General features: G+C 34.8%; 3 protein-coding genes and 1 long non-coding RNA gene across 12 annotated transcripts; 1 reads left to right on the top strand and 3 right to left on the bottom strand.

Moving 5' to 3' along the window:
• Positions 1-12: 12 nt before the first annotated feature.
• LOC117222886 (histone H3.3A) lies at positions 13-2792 on the bottom strand. 3 transcript variants are annotated; one of them, XM_033474903.2, is made up of 3 exons: positions 2635-2792; positions 1144-1279; positions 13-1039 (listed from the first exon to the last, which is right to left on the bottom strand). In XM_033474903.2, the coding sequence occupies exons 2-3, from the start codon at positions 1269-1271 to the stop codon at positions 757-759; spliced, it is 411 nt and encodes a 136-aa protein (XP_033330794.1). In that variant the 5' UTR covers positions 1272-1279; positions 2635-2792; the 3' UTR covers positions 13-756. The 3 variants fall into 3 exon arrangements, with proteins under 3 accessions (XP_033330794.1, XP_033330795.1, XP_033330796.1); XM_033474904.2 differs by lacking the exon at positions 2635-2792 and adding an exon at positions 1995-2133; XM_033474905.2 differs by lacking the exon at positions 2635-2792 and adding an exon at positions 2015-2035.
• A 1019-nt stretch (positions 2793-3811) lies between these two features.
• Positions 3812-5785, bottom strand: LOC117222887 (histone H3.3A). The gene is made up of 3 exons (XM_033474907.2): positions 5626-5785; positions 4989-5118; positions 3812-4907 (listed from the first exon to the last, which is right to left on the bottom strand). Exons 2-3 carry the CDS (start codon positions 5114-5116, stop codon positions 4625-4627), a joined length of 411 nt encoding a protein of 136 aa, XP_033330798.1. The 5' UTR covers positions 5117-5118; positions 5626-5785; the 3' UTR covers positions 3812-4624.
• A 716-nt stretch (positions 5786-6501) lies between these two features.
• Positions 6502-24394, bottom strand: unk (RING finger protein unk). 7 transcript variants are annotated; one of them, XM_033474997.2, is made up of 12 exons: positions 22989-24394; positions 22470-22679; positions 19126-19548; positions 18836-19059; positions 18188-18330; positions 17936-18109; positions 17659-17851; positions 17254-17429; positions 16956-17165; positions 16701-16856; positions 16327-16491; positions 6502-15751 (listed from the first exon to the last, which is right to left on the bottom strand). In XM_033474997.2, exons 1-12 carry the CDS (start codon positions 23045-23047, stop codon positions 15593-15595), a joined length of 2292 nt encoding a protein of 763 aa, XP_033330888.1. In that variant the 5' UTR covers positions 23048-24394; the 3' UTR covers positions 6502-15592. The 7 variants fall into 7 exon arrangements, with proteins under 7 accessions (XP_033330888.1, XP_033330882.1, XP_033330883.1 ...); XM_033474991.2 differs by having other exon boundaries at positions 17254-17525; positions 18188-18318; positions 22989-24390; XM_033474992.2 differs by having other exon boundaries at positions 17254-17525; positions 18188-18315; positions 22989-24390.
• Positions 20584-21640, top strand: LOC143260394 (uncharacterized). Its single transcript, XR_013034540.1, has 2 exons — positions 20584-20816; positions 21016-21640. It is a non-coding gene; the product is annotated as an uncharacterized LOC143260394 (long non-coding RNA).
• Positions 24395-24462: the final 68 nt, after the last annotated feature.

Here is a 24462-nt window from a genome sequence, read left to right as displayed (position 1 = left end):
GACAAAGGTAGGTTAATCTTATTTTAGAGATTTATTTATGAAACGTTCATTTTTACACGAACAATGAGTACTTGGCTGATTGAAATGTTCTATGTATTTTTCATACAACCAGAATTCTAGCATAGTAAACACTACTTTGGATCCCTATAAAGAAACTGTCTTACTTCCTAATGCAAAATGTTTTGCTATGTATTGTACCAATAATGATAATGATGACGTTATGTGTTGCAATAATGACGAATACAATATAACAGGATCATAATGAGAAACTAAAGCTCTTTTTTTTATTCTTACTAGTACTTATAGAAGATTTTTGTCTTTTATTAAGATTATTGTTTTGTGATCGGTTTCCTTTCAATTTATATAATATATATTTATATTTATGCCTTGACTTTATGAATAAAAAATAAGATAATAAAAAAGTAGCAATAAATTGAAAGACAAAGAAAATAATTATTCGTGAATGATTATTTTCGTAAACTAATGCAGTCTTTGTGTTTATCAGAAACTATGGACCAAAAACAAAGACTACCAATATATCGAAAACAGGTGATAACATTTTGCATTGATTTAAAAGAGCTCCAAAATCTATGCACCTATCATAGGGATGAACTTGTACACTTTTTGTGGAGTACAACATAATACATAGTCTGGAATGAAAATGCTCCATCCAGGATCGTTATGAATGATAATAATTAATAATAATAATTGTAGTAATAGTAGCAGTATATGGTATGTATGGGAGTTACATATTATTTAAGCACGCTCGCCACGGATTCGTCGAGCGAGCTGAATATCCTTGGGCATGATTGTTACACGCTTGGCATGGATAGCGCACAAATTGGTGTCTTCAAACAGACCCACCAAGTATGCTTCTGATGCTTCCTGTAAAGCTCCAATCGCAGCACTCTGGAAACGCAAATCGGTCTTGAAATCTTGTGCAATTTCACGAACCAATCGCTGGAAAGGTAACTTTCTGATCAGCAACTCGGTAGATTTCTGGTATCTTCTGATTTCTCGAAGAGCCACAGTACCAGGTCTAAAAATTACATTGAATTTTTAGTATTTTAAACATTTCTTTTTGCATTAATGCAATGATTACTGTCAATATATTATATAATTTACATTGAATATCTGACTTACCTATATCGATGAGGTTTCTTTACACCACCAGTAGAAGGAGCACTTTTACGAGCTGCTTTTGTCGCTAACTGCTTACGAGGTGCTTTACCTCCAGTTGATTTACGAGCTGTCTGCTTAGTACGTGCCATTTTTTAAACTGTAACAACGTTAAAAGTGGTTTACAAATTATTTCAAATATAGAAAAAAAAATTATTTATCAGACATTTATTTAATCGTAGTTTCATTTTCGAGAAAATCCCGTTTAAAGTAGAAACAGCAATTTCAGAATATACCTATTTAATTGCACGTGTGCTTCGGAACTTTACGAACTTAATTTTTTTGGAAACGAAATATTATACACGAAAATGTCTTTCTAAAATGTAAGTTATACCCGATTACATACGACTAATTCATTCTCAAATAATTATCCCTGTTCGCGTAAATACTGATACTATAGACAATTGTTTACTTTAGGGGCCTTAACTCTGATTTCGTTGATTCTGAAATATGTTATAGAAGACAAGATCCTGAACAACTTTTTCCTATACATACAACCGCCGCTTAGCTTCCGAGATATTTGAAAAATTCCTTCCGTGCTACTACATTGAATTCTACCTATACGTACGCGTCCGTAGCAACATGTGAATCAACGTTGGTTCGCCGCTTACCTGCTGTACTATAAACGAAAGACGAGGGTTATTTAAAACTTTTCTTTCTCATTAGGCTATGTCAAGGTTACGTCAAACTAACCCAAAGCAACGCTCACGTGAACGTTGATACGGACGTATTTGCAAATACCTCGGAATATTTTAAAATCATCAATATCGGAGTTGAGGCCCCTAAGGTAAATAATTACCACACTATATACGTACATCGGGAAAACCCGTATTACCATTCAAACGAAGCGGCAGAAACATAACAACACGGGTCGGACGACGCGGGAAAACTATTTCGAAGATCGCATTTCGGAGTTCGAAATGGAGTTGTGGAGTGGAGTGTAAAACAAGTTTCCGAATGGGGGAAAGGGTAGTCTAGTGGTGGGGGAATAGTAGTGGGGGTACGATCCGTTGCTATTCGTACGGAGGAACCGCGCACCGAGGAACGCTGCGCATTGCGCAATGTACAAACTTTCGTTCCTTCTGCATCGACGCGAAAAAAAAGCCATGCTAACATGAAAAATGTATGATTCGAATTCGCGGAGTTCTCGTATCTGTTGATTACTGTTTCATTGAGGAAAACAAACGACTGGTAAACAGAACTGAACCAATGACACTGACGGCGAAGCAAGCGGCGAGCATCGGCCGTGAGAGAGAGACTCGTAAACGATTCCCTCCACGAACGTTAATTCCAAAATGGAGGCAACACGACAGTACGTCGCGTTCCGATGTGAAAACTTCAATTTCCTAACACTTTTTATTTGTCTCGATGCAACACTACACTCGCCGCGTGCTCGCTGGCATTGGTACTTACACGTGACCAATTGTGATATAGAATTTCAACGAGTTTACGTACCACTTGAAGGAAAAATTTCACGAGAAGCGAGAGCTAACACTATCTGTTTCCTTGTACTCCGATGGCAGTGGACGCTCTCCCGAGTCACGACTCCCTTGTCCCTACCCCCTAGAAATTAAATTGCGAGAGGCACGTAAGCCCGCGGTGCGGTACATCCAATCGGATGTCGGATAGCAGTTCTGCCTCATAGTGTAGGACCTGCGATTGGCTCAGCTTCCTACGCCTAGAAGTCGAACCGAGAAGAACACTGTCAATTGTAATATACACATGATACTGGCTCTCGAGAGCAACCTCGTTTTACTTGCAATAATTGCCTTTTCATCGTTATCGAAAACGACACAATCGATATCTGAGTAAATCGGCAAATATTTCAAACGATAATCGAATCAATCGATTAAAATTTATTCAACTATCATTGCTCGAATTTCTATCTCTTTGGGATGCTTTTGTACACAGGGATATCACGACTTTGTTCGTGCAATTCTATTGACAATGAAATTGGCTGCATCGTGGAAAGTTCTAGAAAATATATATCGTCATAAAATGCAACAAAGAACTCTTAGATGTTGGTTGTTTTTGTTACTATCAAAATTTCACACGCATTGCATGCTGTTCTTTCTCAAATATGTGGTTCAAGTTGACGATGAACTACTGCTTTCACGATCAAGTATTCTCTCGCGTTTCTGCTCGGAAATAGTAGACGCCATTGCATGCCCAACGTAAACATTATAGCGTCCAGGTTTACATTCAATTTTGACAACACAAATGACATGATGTCAGTGTCGATTGGATGAACAACTAATTTTTTAATCATAACAATTTACTGATTTAAATTAGATTATGATTAAAAGTAGGTTCTATGTAACCGAATGTATGCAACTATAGCAGGTGAACACATGCATACATGTTTATATTCACATATGTATGTATATGTGCGCACTTAAGAGTAGTAATTTATATGTATTAATAGGACTCTTCGATCGTATGCACATTATACTGATAATAATGCGTGTAAGGGTACATTTTACTTATGACGTACGGCAGAGTAAATTTACAAGTTTGTGGAACATGTAATTGATATAATTAGTTATGAAATAAGCATGATTCATTCACATTGTTCATTAGTCATAGGGATTCCAAAAACAGCATTTTCGAGAAACCATTTACAAGATACGAAGATAGTTCGATTAAAATTTATTAAAAATTTCTATACATAAATTTGAAAATGTAAATTATTACTAGTACTTATCATACATAATATTGTACCTAATAAAATAATAACATATTAAACAAGGCTGTCATACCATCTCAGGGTCACAATTTTTTAAAAATAAAATGTGACGTGAAATATAAATGCAAAATATTCTGATACTTTGATAATGCAAATACAGCTAGTAACATAAGCCTACGGGCACGCTCGGTACATAATTCTACACCATTTTAATTTTCTACAGCTTATATTACGAAGTGTTACAGTGTTACTTTTCTCTGCTTGCACAGAAGAAATATTTTACAATACACTGCAAATTCTTTCACAAATCGATTGCAAAGTAAGTTTGTTCGGTAACCGGAAGTAGTACTAAACATAGAAGAAACATATAACGAAAGCAGCTAGATTCCTTGGGAAATACGAGTTCTCCGCAGGTTTAATTGATTTCGTGTCACCTATTTTACTAGTTATAACATATCAATTATGCAAAGTGTATTACTATGTGTTACGAACTACATACTCTTATCTCTGTGCCTCTTTCCTATTCTTCTACTATTAAATCATAAACGTATTTGACTATTCTACAATATATAATATTTATTGATATACTTTATCTCCTGTATCTTATCTTTCAAGGTCTTGGCAGTGTCAATTACAGTAATGATTCATGAAAACAACACAACTGTAATGAATTTGATAGTATGTGAAAACTTTAGAAAATGTGATAACAAAAATGAACTTGATTGAGAGAACAGTTAAATGTTTTGAACAATGAAATGCTTATGCACGTTCACCGCGAATTCGTCTCGCCAGCTGAATATCTTTTGGCATAATCGTGACACGTTTTGCGTGAATCGCGCACAAGTTTGTGTCTTCGAACAGCCCAACCAAGTAAGCTTCTGAAGCTTCTTGCAAAGCTCCAATAGCTGCACTCTGGAAACGCAAGTCTGTTTTGAAATCTTGCGCGATTTCACGAACCAAACGTTGGAATGGTAACTTTCTGATCAGCAATTCTGTCGATTTCTGGTATCTTCGAATTTCTCTCAGCGCTACAGTTCCAGGCCTAAAATATAAATAACGTGATCAAATTTGTATTACTACTTTGTCGCAATAGCATTCGCTCGATTATGAAAAACATTTTTACCTGTAACGATGAGGCTTCTTCACACCACCGGTGGAAGGTGCACTTTTACGTGCAGCTTTGGTCGCGAGCTGCTTTCTGGGAGCTTTACCTCCCGTTGATTTACGAGCAGTTTGCTTGGTACGTGCCATGTCTAGAAAAATTCATTAATCATTTTACTTTGATTACGTTAGCCTTTAATATTCCTAATTAGTAAGTAGTGATTAATTTCAATAATCGGATTAAGATTAATTTTTTATTGCAAGTGTTAATCGAAGGATTAAATTAACATTTTAATTATCTAAATTTTCAAATGACTAAATTACAGAGAAAAGTAAATAATTGTAGTGGAGACGCAAAAGTTAAAAGACATACAATTTTTCAATGCATTATATTCAGACTTGGACGTGAAACGAATCAATAAATTCATACGTCACTGTGGTTGACATAAAATAAGTTTTAGTTTCCCTCCAAAAGTGGACATAATAAACAAAATGGTGGATGGTGTGCTTGTAACAACGATGTGCGTACGAATTTCGTAGATCATGAAATCCATCCGACTTTTCGTTAAAAAAAATAGAATTATCTGTTACGAATGTTATCGAACATTGAAATCAACATATTTAATGTATATCTAAGTTTGAAAAATTGGTAAACATACCTAATCTTAGCTGTTTTAGGACAAGATCGGTTGATGCACAAGCTGTTCTGTCTGACGATGTTAAGTGATATTCGGCTAATGTTTTTACAGGAACGCAGTTTGGCCCTACGGAAGGTAGGCGACAGCACTGTGCTCAGATACCCATCACAGGATTGGTCGCTGTTTCATAACAACGTATCCGATTTGTTAGATTCCTACGAATAGGCGCGTTTGGTATGGATTTTATAAGTTTATTATGTACATGATTTTAATAAAATTCAAAGCATAAACCGCCTCGATTTTACTTACCAACAAGATGCAGGATCTAATTGAATCATTCATATTTCTTCACTTTTAAATAGACGAGTACAAAATCTTCCCTTGCTGATGTAGAACCAATGGTTTCAAGTTTGGCAATTGAAATTACACCCTTAAGTTGGCACATAATAATTATGCGCTCTCGCATATTGATTTATGCGTAGTATGTTCATACATGCACGCGTAAATGTATATATAGCGAGAATATCGTTCAACGTATTGACAATCTACAAATGTATATGACGTAGCAACAATAAAGTTTAAAATTGAAAGAGTGCATATCTACTTTTTACACTTGAACAGCTCACAAGCATCTCTCACTTAGTAGTAGTGAGATCTGCAATTAGCAGAATATGACATCTGCAATCCAAAAGTTATTGAGATCAATGTAATAGACAAAATAACTATCGTATTTCCGTATATAATATTTTCTCAATATGGAAGAATTCTTGAAATACCATGGTTTATTGATTTTACTGTTTCCTTTTTATGAAGCGTTAACTTAATTCAAAATAAAAGTTAATATAAATGCGTACAAAGAACCTAGTAATTAAGAGTTAGTTTGTTAACATCATGATACACAAGTTATCAATATAGTTTATTTTTCAAATGATCAATTTTATTAATTTACAATATTCATCTTTATAATCCACTACCTAATAATAGCATAAGAAGCAATAATGAACATTCGTCCTACAAATTACGCCATGAGACAATTATTATCCTTGTATCATCGTCGTCGTTATTATTCATATACATATATCCATATATTTATATATGTATATATATATATATATATATATATATATATATATATATATATATATGTGTATGTAAACTTTCAGTCATCAAGAAAATATCAGAACAAAATTTATTTTACTAACATTCTAGCTACTACTACGCTAATTTAATTGTTATTTAAAATTGTATTGCCAAAAATACGAGTTGTTAATATTTTCTTTTTTCGGTTGCACACAAATGATGCCTTTTTTTTTAGTATTCAATTTGTACTGACATTTATTAGAATTTACTACAATTGTTCGTGACAACGAAAAGTTCTCTTACTCCATTCTTTCTTTTCTTTTTCTTCCTTTTTTAATTACGTTCCATTATAATCATTTCCTCATCGGTATTCGATCAGATATGAAAACTTGTTTGAACATTATGCAAACACTAATATTGATTTGCGAATAATTACGTCGTTTTTGGCAGGACATGAAGTTTAAAATGCAAGCCCATATTACTTTTGTACTTCGTGAAAATCATTAATTGGAATGTCAACTTCGTGTTGCGTGACACTGTTATAAAGCAATAACATTACAAATAAAAGAACCAATTTTTTTCTGAAGAGCGATCCGCTCGATTACTAATATCTCTTCCGTTCGATTTAATACCATCGCATTCAAAATAATAGGAAAAACAGTACGTGCACACATTTTGCAACGCATATAGAACCTGAACATGTTAGAAAAATCGATATCGTAGAGTAGAAAAAGAATTCATGTTAAGATTTATTAGTTTCAGCAGTAAAGTAAACAAATTATCAGAGAATCGTGATTCGAAGCGTGGTACATAGAAAAATGTTCTAAAATAATATATGTTCCGGCAATGTATCAAAAAATGTATGTACATAAGCGTTTTAATCTGTACTTATTGGTTTTGTTGTTTACGCAAAGAAAGAAGAGGAAGCAAAGAACCGATCTGACAAAATGTAGCATATTATATGTTACGTGCTAAATCGCAAAAACAATTGTCATTGTATAATTAAATGATTTTGTAGTTCGTTTATAAAATAGTTCCGTTCTTCGGCGTTAATAAGGTACTGCCTGATACTCTAAACAGCGACGTACACTAAACAATTTTTTTTTATAATTGAATACCAAACATTGTTAACTACACAATATAAGGTTTACCGTTCGACCTGATCATGTAGAGCAATCTATCGTTACTTGTGTACAATTTCTAAATGAATACGGATACGAATACGAGTACGAATATAAATACAAATACGATTACGAATAGCTGAATACTTGGTACAGTTACAAATTACAAGTGTGAAAATTATGTCTAATAATATTTTGAACGATTACACGTATGTTTAACCCGTAATTATTCTAAATCACACTCACAATTTGCTAGTATATTAACTATTATTTAATTAGGAATTGAAACGTCGTGTCACGTTGGATGATTTGTTTTGTTCACATCGAAGAATGTACAAATGAATAATAATTCGATATCTTTTCTTTCTTTTTTTTTTTCAAGTCGAACAGGAAATCCATTTGACTTTATAAAAATTGATTTATAACACGAAACGCTCTATTAAAATTCTATGTTGTACAAATTGCTTGGTATACGATTAATAATACTACGCAGTCATCATATTAAAATTATGTTGCTGGTTGTTTTTATACTTCCACCGAAAAATTCTTTTTTTAACTGGCAGCACCTTTAATTTTAATTCAATATCATTGAAATATTGCAATTTCATTTTTTTTCTCGTACGTTGCAGAGACGGTTGTAATTATTTTTCTTAGATGCGTCAATTAATCTGTTAAACTGGGTCGTTTGCGGGATATGAATGACATTATCGATTCTTATTTCCTTATAAAAATCTGGTAAAATCCGTCTCTGGTAAACACTGGCGTACTTCGATTCGAACAATTTCTAGGTACATATAAAATATTCAAATCCATAGAAAAATTAGTAATGATACATGAGCTCGGAATACATAGAATCACAATTATCGTATAAAATGCATATACAGAAGTAACCACAACCAGAACAATCGTAGATATTCATAAAACCTTTTTTATAGTCTATCATTATTATCTTGCAAATATTGTTTCAATTATTTACTATCGTTCATGTCAGGGTGACCACAAACGCTTGCATTCTCGGAATTTTTGATTCACTCGTCCAAAGTAACACGATCAATAATTTACTCTTACAGCAAACGGTGATTAATTCACGTTTGAATTTCAGAAGGTTGTTCTTAACTGCAGCAATTAGGATCACCCTGCAGAAGTGTTGTACGAGCGACATTCGCACCTTTTGATGTTAAAATGTTCTATTTTGTTTCACACTCTGAATTGTGTTTTTTGTATTTTGAGAGAACGAGTCATTTCAATTTTCGAAAATATCTTCTCGTTCGTACAACGGATCGATTTAAGTAAAATATTTATTATCACAATATACATGCTTCACATAATGCGAATATACCTTTGCTTTCTCTGTGTTTTTCTCGAATGTTTCTAGATCTCTTTGCGCTATAAGAAGAGCAATGTCTATTCGTGACAAGCTTAATCATAGAATTTACAAATACTCTTTCCATTCGCAATATTTCGAAAATTCATTACTACTGCACTTTAGGCTATGCAAATATTATTGTACCGGAAGACGGTGTTGTAATATTGCAAAAATATTAAAATACTTTAACGGACACGTATTTCCATGTAATCCTGCATACTTAAACGGCGGAAATCGAATCGGTATCAAGTGTATTTTTCATTCTTGTATCAAGTATTAAAGGGTCGCCTTACATTTCTTGTTTCACTCAACATAGTAAGATACATTTAATCGGTCGAGTGTAAACTGAGTGCAATCAATCGGCTACACATTCAGAGTTTAAGATCAACATTTGTTTTATGAATACACAGCTCGATAATTATTATTGTTTTGTATGAATATTATCTTTTAACGACACGATGAGCGACTGCCTTGGAAGATTAATAAAAACTTCAAGCAATAAAATTAAACAAAATATAGAGCAGAAGGTAGCGCCGGAAGTAGTTTTAAACCTCCGTCTTTTGTCAGCGATGCAGAATTATTCAGAAACATGAACAGATCACATTCGCTTCTCGCAGAACGTAACTTTATTACTTTCATAAATTTCTTGAGAATGGCACTGTTTACAGATTGTATTCTTTTCGTGCATGTAACTGATAGTTTTTCCTTCGACTTCTGCACAATGTTTCCTTCACGTTGGTGCTCTTGTAACCGATCAACGTCGAATGATGTAATATTATTTTGACACGATACATTCATGTTAAAATATGAGGATGCAAATGACTGATACGTTCTTCGAGAGAATGCGCACGGAATCGCGATTGTTCTCGGATACAATTGCATCGTTTTTAAATTGATGAATTCTTCGATTTCCGCGGTCTCCTAAAATTCCTGTTAAAATGATAAATCGCCGTCGATCGAAGCATATTAAAATAATGTAAATGAAATAGTTGCTTGCATATTCTTTTACTATTTTTTCCTTTACCCCCCCTTTTGTTTTTATTCAAAAGTTGTATGGGCTTGCTGTAATTGATTATAGTGAAACACGCCGGGAAGTGTTCCCATTCTGTAGTTTCTAGATTTTATTTTTATTTACCGCTATAATTCAACCATATTCGGGATACGTGTCGAATAAATATTCTTTAACGCGTGACCGCGAAATCGAAAGTTTACAGCCTTGTTTGTTTTCTCGTATGTAAAATAGTTGAATCTTCATAGATACCGACATACCGAATGATAAGATCTAAGTAGAGAAATTGTTAATTACACAATCACAGTTGTACAGCCATTTGCTACCTCGTATTTAATACAAAAATGCTTAGATATCAGTACCGTAGAACTCGAACTTTACTTTTTCTTTTTCTTTTCTTTTTCATTCGTGTCTGTGTTGTATTGTACTTTTCTGAATGCGTATGCGTGTGTACCTTCTGTATGTTATGTTGATTTCAGTCTGATCAAGAATACGTATTATCACATAAGCGAAAATAGAGAGATCCTACTACGACAATCGAAGAAGATTCGCCAATTAAAGCTCGCGTAGTCTAAAATACACACGAGTTTACGATCTAAGCAGTTTTGTTACACTATAATGAACAATAATACGAATATTTCGAAAGCGTACGTTCACATAATAATCGCATTAAAACGAGACACGTGAAAAAATCGAATCATTATCAATAATGTGTCCGCGTTTGCAGAAGAAAATGAAACAATGCGATATAAGTAAAGAAGTTTGAAAGTATCATGAAAGATCGTGAACAAGCAATAAAGAAGAATAGTAATAGTAATAGTTGTAGTCGTAGTAATAGTAGTAACAGTAGTAGCAATAGTGACAGTAGTAGTAACAATCGAAGAGAAATAAAAAAAAAACAAAGGCATTTACTATTTTCCGGATCACAAACAGCAGTCATTGTTGCAAACAAGAACACATTCTAGGTTGAATAAAACCAATTTTTTTGTTTTTCAATAGACAGAGTGTTCCTGTCGTCGGAATTCGCACTGCTACTAACTATCTAAATAACAAATGCATTTAGTCATATATCAAAACTACAAGTGATTAAAGGTGATACGTGGTTTTATAGCAAGTATCTTTAGTTATAAATTGTAATATAAATGTTCAGCAAATTTGTTTTTAGATATTACATATTACTAGATTACGTAATTTATTTATTGTACAGTAATCTAATGATTATGTGTATGAGTTTTTGCCATCTGGAGTGTGCAGATAATTCTTCCTTGACGTTAAGGAACCCTTCGTCTGCCTTCATTTTTCGTATCGTCTTTCATTTCCTTTCTCTCTCTCTCATTCTTTTTCTACATTTTTCCTCTTTCGCGCTCGTCTATTCTCTCTCTCTCTCGCTTTCCATCTTGCTTTGATCACAAATACACACAAAAAAACGAAGCAACAGGCAATCTCTGTAACGTTCAACTAGTGCATAAACAATTACTTGTAACATGGTTCTTCTGGCTCTAATAATGGTCAACACAGGAGAAGAATCATTCGCACAAACAGAGCATGTAATGTTTTGTATTTGTATTATTGTAACTTGTCAAAAATATATTGTTTAATTTGATCTGCCCTATTGTTGGTTTGTTTGTGCAGTGTTCAAAGAAACGATACAACATTTTGCTCTTCTAGAATAAAAAGATAGTTCGATCTACAAAATCTAGAATTTGCGGAACAATTATTTGTCGCAGAATTAACATAGCAATTTCAAGCAGTAGATTAAAATAAGAAACAAATTAACTTTTACAAATCCCTGATTTCGAACAATCCGTTTAACATTTATGAATTACTTAAAAAAAACATCGTGCCTTTTTGCGTGTGAAACGTATAAACGTGTTGGAAGAAAAACAATCACTGAAACCAACAACTGGAGCAGTATTATATAAATATTCAACTGTATGTTTTTCTTTAGTACAGAATATTAGCTAATTAATTTATTTTGTTACTCTCCTATTACCCTATTTTGTAGCTAAATTTGTTGCTTTCACAATAATTTATGTTCTTAATAATTATTATTTTTAATCGTGTTATCGTTATAAGTAAAATAGTATATATATATAGTATATATATATATTGTAATTGTTTATAATATTCAATATTATATCATTCAGGAATATCTTTCCTAGATTTTCACGAAGCTCTTCGTAATCATAGCGTACCTTACACGGGTTTGATAAATAAAAATAAAATACTTTTTTCGGTTTTGCTCTCTTGTTACGAGTTGACTATCATCAGTCCAATCCCATGCAGGGACACAAAGTAGATTTCTTTGATTCTAAATCACGAAACGATCATCACTGTTGTCGTTTATAAACTTCTTCCTATCGTTTACGTTAAATTCAAAGGCAACCGTATGATTACGCAGAGTCTGTGAAGACAGCATTCTTTACAAGTACTTTGTTACCGATCTAGTGTATTAATAATTGTTTAATCGTCTACTATTTTCCTCTATTACAAGAATGTTGTGAGAATTCGCAAGATTTTATTGTTGTATTGTAAGAGTAACAATATAACACGTCTACATATAATATCATCGACACGATGTAAAAGGAATTGGGATATAAGAATAGTATTTAATATAAAATATATTCGAAGAATGCGACGATAAATACATACATTGTTTATGTTTGAATCTGGTGTGTCGTTATTGTACTTATAAAGAATGCATTTAAAACACAATTGAAAAATGCATCGTTATAGCGCTAAATTGATTAAATTCTAAATAGTACTTTGAAAATGATATCATAGTACACGCGATCCGGGACGAAAATGAAAATATCTTGTTTGCTTGCTCGTTAGACGCGAGACGGAATATAATATAATTTGTATTTGTAACAGTATCTCTTCCGCGTTCATCCTGGTTCGTCCATCGTCATCGTTCTTATCTTTTGTCAATCTTCATTCGAACCTTCTATACTCGATTCGAGGATCGCTTATACCATGATATATAAATTGTATTATCTTCTTTTTAGTAACATCTATTATATTTTAATATTAATAATCTGTAATAAAAACGGACCTAATAAAGATATTTATTTCATTTTTTGGCCTCACTTTTGATACTAAACTATGATGGTAATTGAAGAAAAAAAAGAAACAACAATCAGTTTCATTTGTTGAGTGTTAAATAATTAAATAATTAAGTAAAGTTTGCTATAATACCCTTTCTTTTCTCTCGTTCTAGTGAAATTTGCGTGTCGTGATCTTTTCTTCTTTTTCATTTGTATTCGCATTCGGAATAAACGTTCGCGTTCGACGAGATTTGTCACTTGTATGAAAAGAATTAGAGCTAGTCATTAAAAAATATATATATTTATATATTTATATACTTGTTCTTCGACGTGTAATTTGTGCAGGGTATTATACATTTAAAATAATTTTAATTATATTGTAAATATTAAATAATAGTCTTTAAAAATTGGTTATTGTAACATTGTATGTCTATGAGGAAAAAATTTGATAATGTTGTCCTATCTATTCTAGTTATTTATACTTTTTTTAGGCAATATTTTACCTTTCTTATCGTGAATGTATAGTCACTTTTTTTAGTAATAGCAATTACCAGCTACATATTCAAAATAAAAATATTTATAGAGCCGGTATGCAAACGCTTTTCTTGCGTTTTATTGAAAAAGCTAATTGGCATGCGTCATTAATTGCATGTCCCGTTGAGCTGTAACACGTATGTCACATATCACATGTATACGCGTGTATACAAATATACATACAAATATAAATGTACACGCATATACAATATATATATATATTCATATATATTTATATATTTATAATATTGTTGGTATCATATATATATATGAATTACATCATCGTTCTTTTGATTAAATTGAAAAATCCTAGATATTCATAATTATCTTATATCTAAAATGTAAAAACTTACAACACAAACATTGAGTTAAATTTAGTTTAGTAAATGTATTCTCATCGTAACATTCTTTCATTATTATCACACACTATTTAATTTAGTGTTTCAATTTCCTCGATAAATATATGTAATGCAGTTGTATATATCAAGCATACTAAAACATTTAAAAAGTAAATCCGTACTACATATACAGAAAAAGCATGAAATGTATAGTAGACTAATACGTATTATAATCAAAATATTATTAACTACGAAAAGAAAGTAAAGCATATTTATATACAAATTTGTTAACTACTATATCATATCATTCAACGTATCTAAAGTATAAAAAAATTTGTTTTCTGTGAATTATAGTTTAAGTATGTTTTATAGGAATTATAAAAAGTGAAAAAATACCTATGCATATCTAAGGAAAAGAAAATAAAAGAATTAAGAAAAATTATAAGAATGTCAGAAGCTCGAAAAAAAACACATGTAACGTGTCTCATTCACATCGGAACAATGTTATCGTTGAATGTATTATTTTCTCACTCGTCTTTTCGAATATCCCAATTTCTGCATCGTTATAAAAACGAGCAATTTTATTATTTTATATAAAAAACCTAAAAATCATATAGTCTTAGAGTAAGAGATATCATCAATACTACCTTCTCAACCAAGGATATAAAATTTGTTAATACTTGTTTGCGTCATTATCAGTACAGGTCAATTGAAAGATCCTATTTAAATATAGTTTTAAATACAATAGAAATATCATTTGACGTGACATACGTTTAACAGCTCAGTAGCAATCGAAGAAAATCGTCCCGCAAACGTTACGTGTGGGACAGTGTTACTTTTTGTTGCGTTTAATCATGATATTACAATTCTCATTAAACAAATATATACTTTAGAGGTCCCAAAACTTTGTCCGTCATTATTCCGATTATAACATTTTTATTTTCGCTTTACATATTGTGTAACTCAGTACACATACCTGGTTTTGTAAATGCTAACTATCTCAGCTAGCACCCTGGCTAATAAATGTACTTTGAATTATATATTAAATAATAAAGTATTCTTTTCCATTTTCAAGATCTCGATAATATTCGTTTTTCTTAATACAAAGGATGTGACGTCAGAATCTTTGTAGACAAGCTATATAGCAGGTAATGACTGTTGACACAAGGTATGACAAATAGAGACTACGTTCACGAAGTCTTATATCACATCCGTATTAACTTTGGCGATAGTCAAATTATAATATTGCTGTAATTTGTTTCGTCTCTCTCCTCTATTGCAATCATGCGTCTATACCGCAGTTAAGAATTCTTCAAAATTCTTTTACAATATATGTATACCACCATCGTGTTGGTTTCAAAGTACTGATTTTCGTGTCAAGTTTTCTAACGCTCCCCTCTCGCGTCGGAGCATCGAAGATATAATATTTGTCCTTGTTACTGAGAAACTGCGGTAATTATAACAACGGGGAGTTCTAACAAAGTATTTCAGACCTAACTTGTGGAGACAACCGGAGTCTGGCAGTACGGGCACTCTCGTTGATTTGGAGCGCACGTCGAGCAGACCACGTAGTGGTTACAGGGTGAGAGGGTAACAGTGCGATTTTGTTCCTCACAAACCATGCACTTTGTTGCCGTTTCTCTGTACAGCACCTGTAACGGCAACGACTCAGCTACCTATACTGTTCCCATTAATCGATCTAGTCGCAAATATTAATTATTCTATTACAAATGCTAGATAATTTCAAACGTTTCCAATTAACTTAAAAAAAAACATAAATTGAATAGATCCACGTGCAATACGATTCAAAAAATTCTACTGCCCCCGTATAACGCGATACATGAATTGAATATAAAGACTACATTTATTATCGGATACTACACATACATATACATAATTTTTTGAAGTCATTTTTCCATCACGTTATATGGAAACGATAGCAACTTTTTGATCATGTTGTACGGAGGCCTACTACAATTTATGTATAAAGAAAATAAAGATGAGGGAGTAGTAGCAGTAATAATAGTGGTACTAGTGGCAGTAAAAGTAAAAGTAGTAGTAGCAATAGTAGAAGAAGAAGTAATAGTAGTAGTAACAGTAGCAGTAATAGTTGTAGTAATAACAGTAGTAGAAATAAACTTCTCGCATCCTTTTCGATAAACTAATAATTAATTGGGGATCGCTTGTTATACCAACTGTTCAAACCGGCGTGACAACTTTGCTTTACCTTTTCCACCTCTTCGAGATCCGAACGGAGTTGCGATTGAATCGTCTTTAACGCAGCTATCGACAATGTTCTAAGTTCACTTGTTCTTCTCAATGTATGAAGGTAAGGGCCACCACCGCTGGATGCTTCGTTCTCTGCCGTCAAAGCTTTCACTTTCAATAGGGCCTGTTGATATTTTACGTTTTTAATATATTTATAGATACAAGTTACGTCAGAATAATTAAACATGTAGATAGTAACCGATAGTCAATTAACGCTAAAAATACCAAGAAATTAAAATGATTAAATTTTAGTTGTAACATAAGAATTGTAGAAATCTGAAATTGGTCATTTTGAACACTCTCATAATTCCAGCGTTAAAAAATGATACATACTTCATCTCTCTGCTGTTCAGCGATTCTTGCTCTACTTGTAGCTTCCTCGGTTTCTAATTGCCAGGCGGCGCAAGCTGCTCTAGCTTGGTTAATTCGTTCCTCCCATGTTGCTAATTGAGCGCGGCTCGATGTTAATTCTTCTCTAAGCCTTTGTACCTACGAAAAATGATTTTAACCATGAATTGACTATTCTACAAGTCGATCCTTCGAATAGAACGGTGACGTTCGACTTAAAAAACTGGGGGAACGTCTAACCTCGGACAAAGATCCTGTATTACTAGGACTGATGGAAAATGCATTGACCAACGGAGATGCTGGGAGAGGTTGTGTACGAGATGGAGACATTCCTTGATTCGTAAAATCAAATAAGCTACTATTAAATCCACTAAGTTTAGAAGCTGAACTGCTAAGTTGTGAGATATGATTGCTAAATGGATCTGATACTTGATTCATAAATGGCATAGTCTGAAATCAATTGAAAAAAAAAAAATAAATAACAAGTTGGAATAACTTTTAGCGATAACTTTTTAATTCGTACAAAGTTTTCATTTACCGATTCCATAGAATCTTGATGAGAAAACCTGGACCCAGTAAGAAAACTTGCTGAATGTAATTGCTGAAGTGGGCTGGATGTAGACGGTGAAAAATTGGTAGGAAACGAACGATCAGCCATTCCAGGAATATTAACTGGAGCCGAGCTCCCCAATAATCCAGAACTTGCTAGGCCTGCTGATATTGAATTGCTAATTGGTGAATTAGTATCCCTATGAATTGATTCAACTAAATTTAAAGGATCATCTAAATGCAACTCGTCTAATGCATTCCCTGAAAGTCCAAGGCAAATTAATTACACACATCAAAAAGTCGAAAGGAAAAACGTCAGAAAGAAAGAGAGAAAGGAAAAGAGAAAAAAAAGAAAGAAAGACCTAACCAATCATTCTGAATAGAAAAAACTTACCTACTACAGATTCAACGGTATCATTTGGATAAAATGAACTTGAAAGTGGTGATACGGTAGTTGCTAACGAATGACTGCCCAAGGTTCCATTTAAACTATAAGCAATGTACAAACTTTGTTTTTGCTGAGCCTTCTCAGCTTTTGTTAATAAGGGATCGCTATCTATAGCAACCATTTGTTTACGAATTTCGCCCTGTTCAACAATATTAAACTTGGTGTTAAACCGTTCTCAACACTCTAAATATCAACATTATAGTGTGTAAAAAGTGAAACTTACAACCTGGAGGAGTGAACTAGGATTGTACAGTATGCTTAACTTATGTTGATTCGAAGTATTTACAGCAGTATTGGAATTCGAATTATGAAGTTGAGCACCAGGAGCTTTACTGTGTGAACTGTTGCTACCAATGCTACTGGTACTTGCTGACTCTGATACTTCACCGCTTCCATTCTACAAATGAAACTTTCGATAAGCGTGTAAGTTCAATGAATTACCTTCGCGGTAATATAACAAAATCTACAAACTTACACTGCTATCGCTAAGTGGTTTATCTTTTTCATGACTGCGCTTGTCAGGTGGAAGCGCGTTACTGAGAATATCTGCCAGATTGGTGCCACAATCTATAGGTACCGCCATGTCCCTCGCCAGGCTCATTTCTTCTGTTGGCAACACTGCTCCATCAGCACACCATACCAACGTCCCAATATATCAATTTTGAGAAGCAATTTTGAATACTAAGTTTATCATGTACGAAACGCCTACATCTATTAGATACAATCCGCAAGACAACTAAACGCCAAAATGTTTTTGCTTTTGCTTTTCTAATAGAAGCGGATTGGTCAGTTAGTAAATCATAAGAAGATGCTTTAGCTGCTGCTTTCGCTCTGCAAAGGCATGCTATTTTCTTGAACTATTAAACGTTATTCTCACTTATACACAGTGTATTCTTGAAGATCAGTCTTAGAGAATACACCCTGTAGAGTTCGATTACTTAAAACGGAATCGGAAACATTTCATATCTGCAGTAATTTTTTTATATAACAGCTGAAACCAGTGTGCCATTGCAGGGTGAGACTGCTTACGAAGCGATTAGCTGTTCCATAAGCGGCCAAAGCCAAAAGAAATGTGAAAAGAACTTTTTCAACTTACTAAGATAATAATAAGTGTTTTACGTACGATTTATGAGGGTACACTCACGGTCGACATGTGCGAATGCACAAAAGACTCCGCGTGGACAATAACCAGCCTGCTGTACATCATTGCATTTTGTAGATTTGTATATTTCAGGATGAAACTGCTGTTCCGTACGCGTATGACAGTACGTACAAGCGTCTCCCTGTTCGCAATTTCCTGGTTCACCCCATTCCTCTCCGTGTTTTACATTCGGACACGGTGTAGACCTGAAAAGCAGTGATTACTCAGCAACTGTTCTAACGATTTCTTAAGAATATGCAAAAATTACTTACCGATATTTATATTTACGCGGACTACGTCTTTTATCTTTGCTATTGTGATATTGCGGACAAGCATAACCCTGACGACAAAGTCTCGGTGGACGTTTGCATGGTTCTGTTTTATAGTTACTGAGTACATAGTTTGTATCCTGCCACTTGGGATCTTCGTTCATTAAATTCCTTTCTTTATCCAATATATTTGGTCCATTCGATGACGAATTGGGATCTGAATCAGGATTTTCCAGCGCCTGTATTTCTTTGATGTCATAGACAGGTGGACGAAGATCATGATTGCCATGTGCAAAGGCACAATGAGGTCCATTCTTGACACAGAATCCACGTGTGTCCGTATCATGGACACACATGCAAGTCTTGTAATAACGAAGATGATAACGTCTTTCTGTGTCTCCAGCGGTGCGGTGAAGAAATGGACATCTGTTAAACAAAAGGAACATATTATAGAAACTAACTGAAGAACATTGCAAACTTTATTATTAATTAGTATCAGAGACATGAATCGATATAAGTTGATAAATACATTAAAGATAGTGCAAATTGCAACTTAAGTTGAAAATATAATGTTACATTACAAAAAAAATGGTTACTGATTTATAAAAACACGTATCACAATATTTTTGTGCTCCTTTATATTAGAAACTAGAGATAGTGGATGTATTTTGGAGGGAAAATCAGTGGTGATTTTCCCTCCAAAATTTCGAACCTATTTCTAAAAACTGAAGTAAAAATTGAAAATCAATGGCCATCAATGAAACAAAAATTCTATACCACAAAGTACAATTTCTAACACTAATTTCAATTAAATAGTATACAATTAGAGTCAGAAGCATCAATTATCGTAATTAAGATTACACTTACTATCTCCATTTCTTGAATTAAAATACAAAAACACTTTGATAGTAGCTCTGAATTATGTTTGATGGAGAGTAGTCATCAATTCATGTCTATCGTGAAAAGTCGTTAAAAAAACTTAATGTAAACTTTCACCACGCGTCGAAGATAATGATGCTCGATCGCGAACAAACAGAAACTGCTCATTTTTTAAATATTTATATACTTTCATTTTTTCTACATCTCTATTCGAAAAATGCATTAAACAAATATAATAATTCATGAGTCAATGGCAAACCGCAATAAAAAAACTTTTTCATTCATCTTTTCATTTGTTTTATCGAAAATTCCTTTCCTGCAATTTTTGTCAATTCTATATAACATTCTCATTCGCTCGTTATTATAACTCAATTCCGATTCCAATAAACAATTAATTATTTACAAAAGTCTGCTCGACTATCGAAGAATTAATTAATAATGAGATAAATGAAAGAGGTGACCTAAATTCTGTGTCAATTGGTGTGTAGATATCTGCAACTAAATAAATCAGAGTCAATAACCACGATGTCGTAAATGCGGTCATTTCCATAATTTTTATTTTCATTCCGTATTGTACTCGCTATACAGATAGAAGATATCATTGCAATTAATAAACTAAAGGAATATATCTCAACCTATAGAACGCTAAAGTAATTAGAATAGAATACGTGGCAGTGAGTAAATATAAAAGCTCCATTGAAAGTTATAGAGAAATTTCTGTCTATGGCTACCGTGAGGGTTATCTACAATGGATGACAACAGGTTAGCAGTCGACGGTAGTTATATTCTATCGCAAGCAATGGCGGTTGCAGCATGTAAGCATACGTTCTCGCGACGATGCGAGCATAATTTAGAACAAGTTTCCGTAATTTCATTTTTCAACTTTCACTCGGATTCATTTAAATAACGTTTTACGTAACGAGTAATTAATTAATTATTCTGATAATTTTTTTCGTTGGTCACGCAGAGCTGCAGAATCCAGGTCAAATTTATAAAATTAATATATAATTTTAGAAGCTGTTCGTTACGTCATTTCAAACAAATTTAATGAACGAGCGATATCGGGTAATTAACAAATGGTTGTCGATTACGATTGAAATAGTGGAAAGATGAGAAAAGGTCGATGAATCAAGCGAGAAAAAGGCCAACGAACAGTCAGTCTGTACGAGAGACAAAATAAAAAGGTATATGTCATTTCATACAGCTGGATTCGTTCGTGAACCCTGGTCAGGCTATGTGTAAACGAAAGATTACAAAGAATTATGCAATACTTGGATTGAAATTTTGTAATGATCGGTTAAAAGCGTCTGTGTGTTTACACATTGTAATTCGAACCGTTTTAACATATCTAGGAATAGGAGAGCTCTACTATCTCAGGGATTCTCTTTTCACGATCATTCACATGCCTACTTGGTTGTGTTTGTTTACCAACACGGTTGTATAACGTAATGGCGTGTGTGTGTGTCGATTGTGCGTGTATATGCGTGTATCTATGTGTAGATAGATGTATACGTATATGTACGAAAGTTTCGTTGATTCTACGGTGCGTCATAAACTAATTTACAAAGCAAGCAAAGCGTTCTTCGGGTATAGAGTAAACGATCACGAAAGTCTCTGAATAAAATGCATACTAAACATATAGGCGCCTATTGGTTCCATTCTACTTTCTGGTTGTATACACATCCGACATGCGAGTGCAGCAGTAATGTTTTCAAAGAGTTCGAGTCTCGCACTCACTCATACAGAGAATACAGAGAGGCAGGCGTACACGTACGTATGTTTGAAGACGGGCGCGCACGCGCACCCGCTTACAGTCCAGCAGGGAGTTAGGCACGCGTGCGCGCGCGTGTCCTCGAAAGTTACGTCGAAATTGGCCTCCTCTTCGTTACATAGGTTATTCTCGTCGAGACGTTACGTCGTTACGCGTTACCACGCAAATGCATATTACATGTTACAGCACACGCGTGTCAACGACACAAAGAAACTCACCACCACGGACTGCCTGTTTTCCCCGAACACGCATCGATTAGACGACGAAAGCGGTTCCATTCAGCGCGAGAGAAGAACGCATTTACGCGCGATTCTCGTTCACACGACAAACACCGCGTTCACCGCTTTACCGAGAGCGGAGAAGCCTATACGTTTCTCGACCGTATGAGTATTTCTACACATATGTATACTACACGCATCCAGTGGTTGCGAAGGCGAAACAATGAATAAATGGCGCGCGAGATCAATCGAGCAATGCTCCACATAAGAAGCTAACAAAGTTTAAAGGGGAATAGATACGGCGAAATAGGAAGAGCCTTAACGTTTTAATGGGCGACTGGCAACACACGAGAAATCAATGCATTTGACATCAGAGCTAGATGTAAAGATATCATCGCGTATCCGAGGATGCTCTGTCGATGGAGGGATCCATCGGGAAAAGAAGTCGATCGCAGCGGTCAAGACAGATATGTACTCACTCGTCTCCATCTGGACATATGCCGGTGGTCTCGTCGTACTTGGTGCAATAATTATCGGCGCTATAGTTGAAGGTGCGGTCCCTCTTTCTCACCGGTCTGCGCCTCCGCTGGTTCATAAAGTGCCAGTTGAAGCACGTGAAGGGTCGGTGTTGTGTGCATTTGCGCTGTATAAAGAGGGGACATTGTTCGACGCGAAATTCCTTCAAGTATCTGGAATGCGAATCCACAGAGCTACACATTATTTCGTGGCGTTTTTTGACGCGCGCGTTGATGCCGCGCTGCTCGCGGCCCTCCCTCTCTCTTTTTTCCGTTCTTTCTCTTTCGTTTTTTTTTTTTTAGTATATTTATTTACATATACATATGTATATATATTTTTTTTGTGCACGTATGTATATTTATTAATGATACTCTTTTCGTTTGCACTCCACTTTAAATCACGCACTTTTTGGCCTCCAATTTTTCCTATTCTCTCACTTTTTTTCACGTAGCACGCGACCGGCCCGGCGACCGCTTACTTACGTGTAATGATTCGCCTTTTCCGCCTGAGCTGTCAACAAAGGTTTAGAGTCGGACTTCATCTTGGGACAACACACAAGCGAGCAACGCGCGCGCACACACACGGACGTACGGGCGAACGGCACTCTCTCTCGTCTTTCTCGTCGTCCTCGTAGCCGCCGTCGTCGTCGTTGCCGTCGCGTAGTCTGTCTTTCGCCCCTTTTCCCCTCTTAGACAAACCTCTCTACCATCTATCGGGCACGGAATGCGGGACGCAGGGCGCGCACGGCGCAATACACATTATATGCGCCTCGATTCTGTCCAATCCCGGGGCTACTCTCCTGGTCACGTGACTGCTCTTCTTTCAAGGTCATTGATGTTTTGGTTCGCTCGCACGTAAACACGCACTCTCTCACCGAAAAACCGGTGTCGCTGGTCTAAAAAATCAACGAGCAATCCACTCTATCGATTCTAACATTTTTCCCTTTGTGCCTCGTGAAACGTCCGTTCCTGTCGTTGCTCTTCTGTCGATGAAAAAAGGGGGAAGCGCGAGCGTCGAAAATGCAACGATCGATTCTGCACACTCGACCCCAATCGAGTTCCGATTCTACGCTACGTTCTCGCCGAAGTTGTTTCGGCAACGTGTAACTGCGTCTTTTGCAAAAACTAACTGCTATCTCTTTCCGTGAGCTCTGTTTCAATGTATGTATCGTGTCCAGAAATATTACCAGTTATGGGTATATGTGTATGCTTCGTTTTCAGTTACGTATTTTCATTTTGAGGGTACTTGATTGTCAATTTATTCCTTGCTAACTCGGCGATTATATATTTTATCGTGCGTATTTTCTGTTACATCTTGTCCGTGGTTGTATGGATTTCTCGTGGTTATACACGAAATGTTTTTCTACCATGAATGTATAAAACACATTGATACGTGACTAACCGTATTTTCTCCGAATAATTTGTGTTCTTTAATAAAAGAAAGGTAACCTTATTTTACGCGTCGCAGGCTCCGCTCGACGATTACGTACATGGTTTCAATAAAACAATACGATTCAATGCACTCTCACTTTCACTTCTACACCATGCTTACTTCAAACTGCTCCACTCCTATGGCCAATGATTTTATGCTGCGTTTCACAACTTCAACTTCCTTAACAAAATTTTCTATACAACTGGCACGTTTTTCCTGTCGTTCATGAAGTTTTGTTATCATAAAGGTTATGTGTATGAATCATCTCTTATCGTCTCCTCGCAACGATTTTGATACATATTTAGATACCTGTATTGAGTACGGTCAGCTTCATTGGTTCTTCTCGATGACGATCGTTGAAAATTTGTCCGACCACGTTTCGAGATTTGTAAACCGCGACATGCAACGTTTAACACTGGCTTGTCGCGTATAAGCGATTCACTTTCTTCCCCCACCTCCCATCCCTACACTCATACAAAACGCAGTAAAATCTACGTTACATACATATCGTGTACGATGTATATG

Source organism: Megalopta genalis, chromosome 12 (assembly GCF_051020955.1).
Source record: "Megalopta genalis isolate 19385.01 chromosome 12, iyMegGena1_principal, whole genome shotgun sequence".
NCBI classification, from domain to species: Eukaryota; Metazoa; Arthropoda; class Insecta; order Hymenoptera; family Halictidae; genus Megalopta; species Megalopta genalis.
This window is presented reverse-complemented; position numbering and strand designations above follow the sequence as displayed.